Source organism: Rhincodon typus, unplaced genomic scaffold, assembly GCF_021869965.1.
Source record: "Rhincodon typus isolate 14 unplaced genomic scaffold, sRhiTyp1.1 hic_rhity00014168, whole genome shotgun sequence".
Classification (NCBI taxonomy): Eukaryota; Metazoa; Chordata; class Chondrichthyes; order Orectolobiformes; family Rhincodontidae; genus Rhincodon; species Rhincodon typus.
The window spans coordinates 1,017-2,683 of NW_025979806.1; the positions used below are offsets into that span (position 1 = coordinate 1,017).

At 42.2% G+C, this 1,667-nt stretch overlaps 1 protein-coding gene across 4 annotated transcripts in view; it reads left to right on the plus strand.

The window, feature by feature from the left end:
* The window catches only part of LOC109922196 (heat shock protein 30C-like), a 3,067-nt gene that overhangs the window by 1,010 nt on the left and 390 nt on the right, over positions 1 to 1,667 (plus strand). Inside the window, exon 2 of one of the 4 annotated variants that reach the window (XM_048594754.1) lies at positions 238 to 549. In XM_048594754.1, the coding sequence (XP_048450711.1) occupies positions 238 to 549 (312 nt within the window). Of the gene's footprint in view, positions 1 to 20; positions 799 to 1,667 lie in introns of those variants that run through there. The other 3 variants (XM_048594755.1, XM_048594756.1, XM_020522219.2) reach the window with 3 other exon arrangements.

Below are 1,667 nucleotides of genomic sequence, written 5' to 3' on the forward strand. Positions count from 1 at the left end.
TTGGGACCTGTTGAACACAGGCTCTGGGAGCCGCTTCAATGTAACGTGTGGAAACAGGTGGAAGAAGCAAGAAAGAGCATGAACTTCATGAATCGACTCCTTGAGGAGCTGACAGCAGAATTTTTCAGGGAAGTACCAAGAACTCAGGATAGCAAGTCTGATGCTAATGGAGAAGGTAAAAGACAATCCAAGGACAAAGAAGGAGATGGCTTTTCTGTGTCCCTGAATGTCCAGCACTTCTCCCCAGAAGAACTGAGGGTGAAAGTATTTGGAAGAAAAGTGCTGGTGACAGGAAAACACGAGAAGAAATGTTATGATGGCAGCGGCTCTTACAGATACAATTATGAAGCGTTTAGGAGAGAATTCCAGCTGCCAGAGGATGTCAATGCTGAAGCTCTTCGATGCTGTTTGTCACAGGATGGTCGGTTAAAGGTTCAAGCCCCAAGCCTGGCATTGCCAGCTGTGAATGAACGGACTGTCCCCATCAACATCACCTCAGACACAACAACCACTCCCCGGCTCATTCCTGACCAAGAGGCAAAGAAACAGGAGAGTGGGAAGGATGTGGGGAACAAGAAAAATGGAGAACAGATGGACAGCTAAGACTTTGTTTGAATGAACATTTAAAGATGTAGGAATTGTTGAAAAACAGCAATCAATTTCTGTCAATGTGCGATGAAAATAAAATTTTTATTAAGTGTTTTGAACGTGGAAAGCAGTACTGTGCTATTATCAGTATTCATTTGGATTATTTATATGGGTATGTATATTGAATCAATAAATAGTTTTGAAAGTTAACAATCCTGATTTTACCTTTTACTTGATCAAAACAAAAGTGATACATTTCTGCTAATCTTCACTCAACCTTACATTATTCTCAGTTAAGGTAAAGAGACCTTTTCTGTTGAATTAAATTAAAACCCAGAGCACAAAACCAGTCGTTCAAGATCTGCCTAAACCTCAACTCAGGTCATATAGTTATACAGTCATGAAGTCATGCAGCACAGAAACATACACTTTGGAATAACTCAACAATGCCCACCAGGTATGCCAAACGTAACTAGTCCCATTTGCCTGCATTTGGACAATATCTCCACATCTCCAAATATCTTTAAATGTTGTAACTGTACCTGCCTCTCCCACTTTCTCTGGCAGCTCATTCCACAGACGCACCACCCACTGTGTGGAAATGTTGTCCCTCAGGTGCCTTTTAAATATTTCTCCTCACGCCTTGAACCTATTCTCTCCAGTTTTGGACTCCCCTACCCTTGGAATAACATTTTGGCTATTCACCATATCTATGCCTCTCATGATTTTATAAACTTTCATCAGGTCACCCCTCAGCTCATTGCGTACTGTTCTGGTCACCACACAACCAGAAGAATGTGGATGCTCTGGAGAGGGCACAGAAAAGGTTTAGCAGGATGTTGCCTGGTATGGGGGATTTTACCCATGAAGAAATCTTGAATAGATGGGCTTGTTGTCACTGGAACATAGAAGGTTGAGGGGTGACCTGATAGAAAGTAATAAGATTGTGAATGCCATGAATAGAGTGGAAAGTACCAGGACTTTTTTTCCCTGGATGGAGGCCTCAATTGCTCAGGCACACAGGTTCAAGGCGGAGAGTGGAAGATTAAAAGAGATGTGTGATGCACGTTTACCATGCA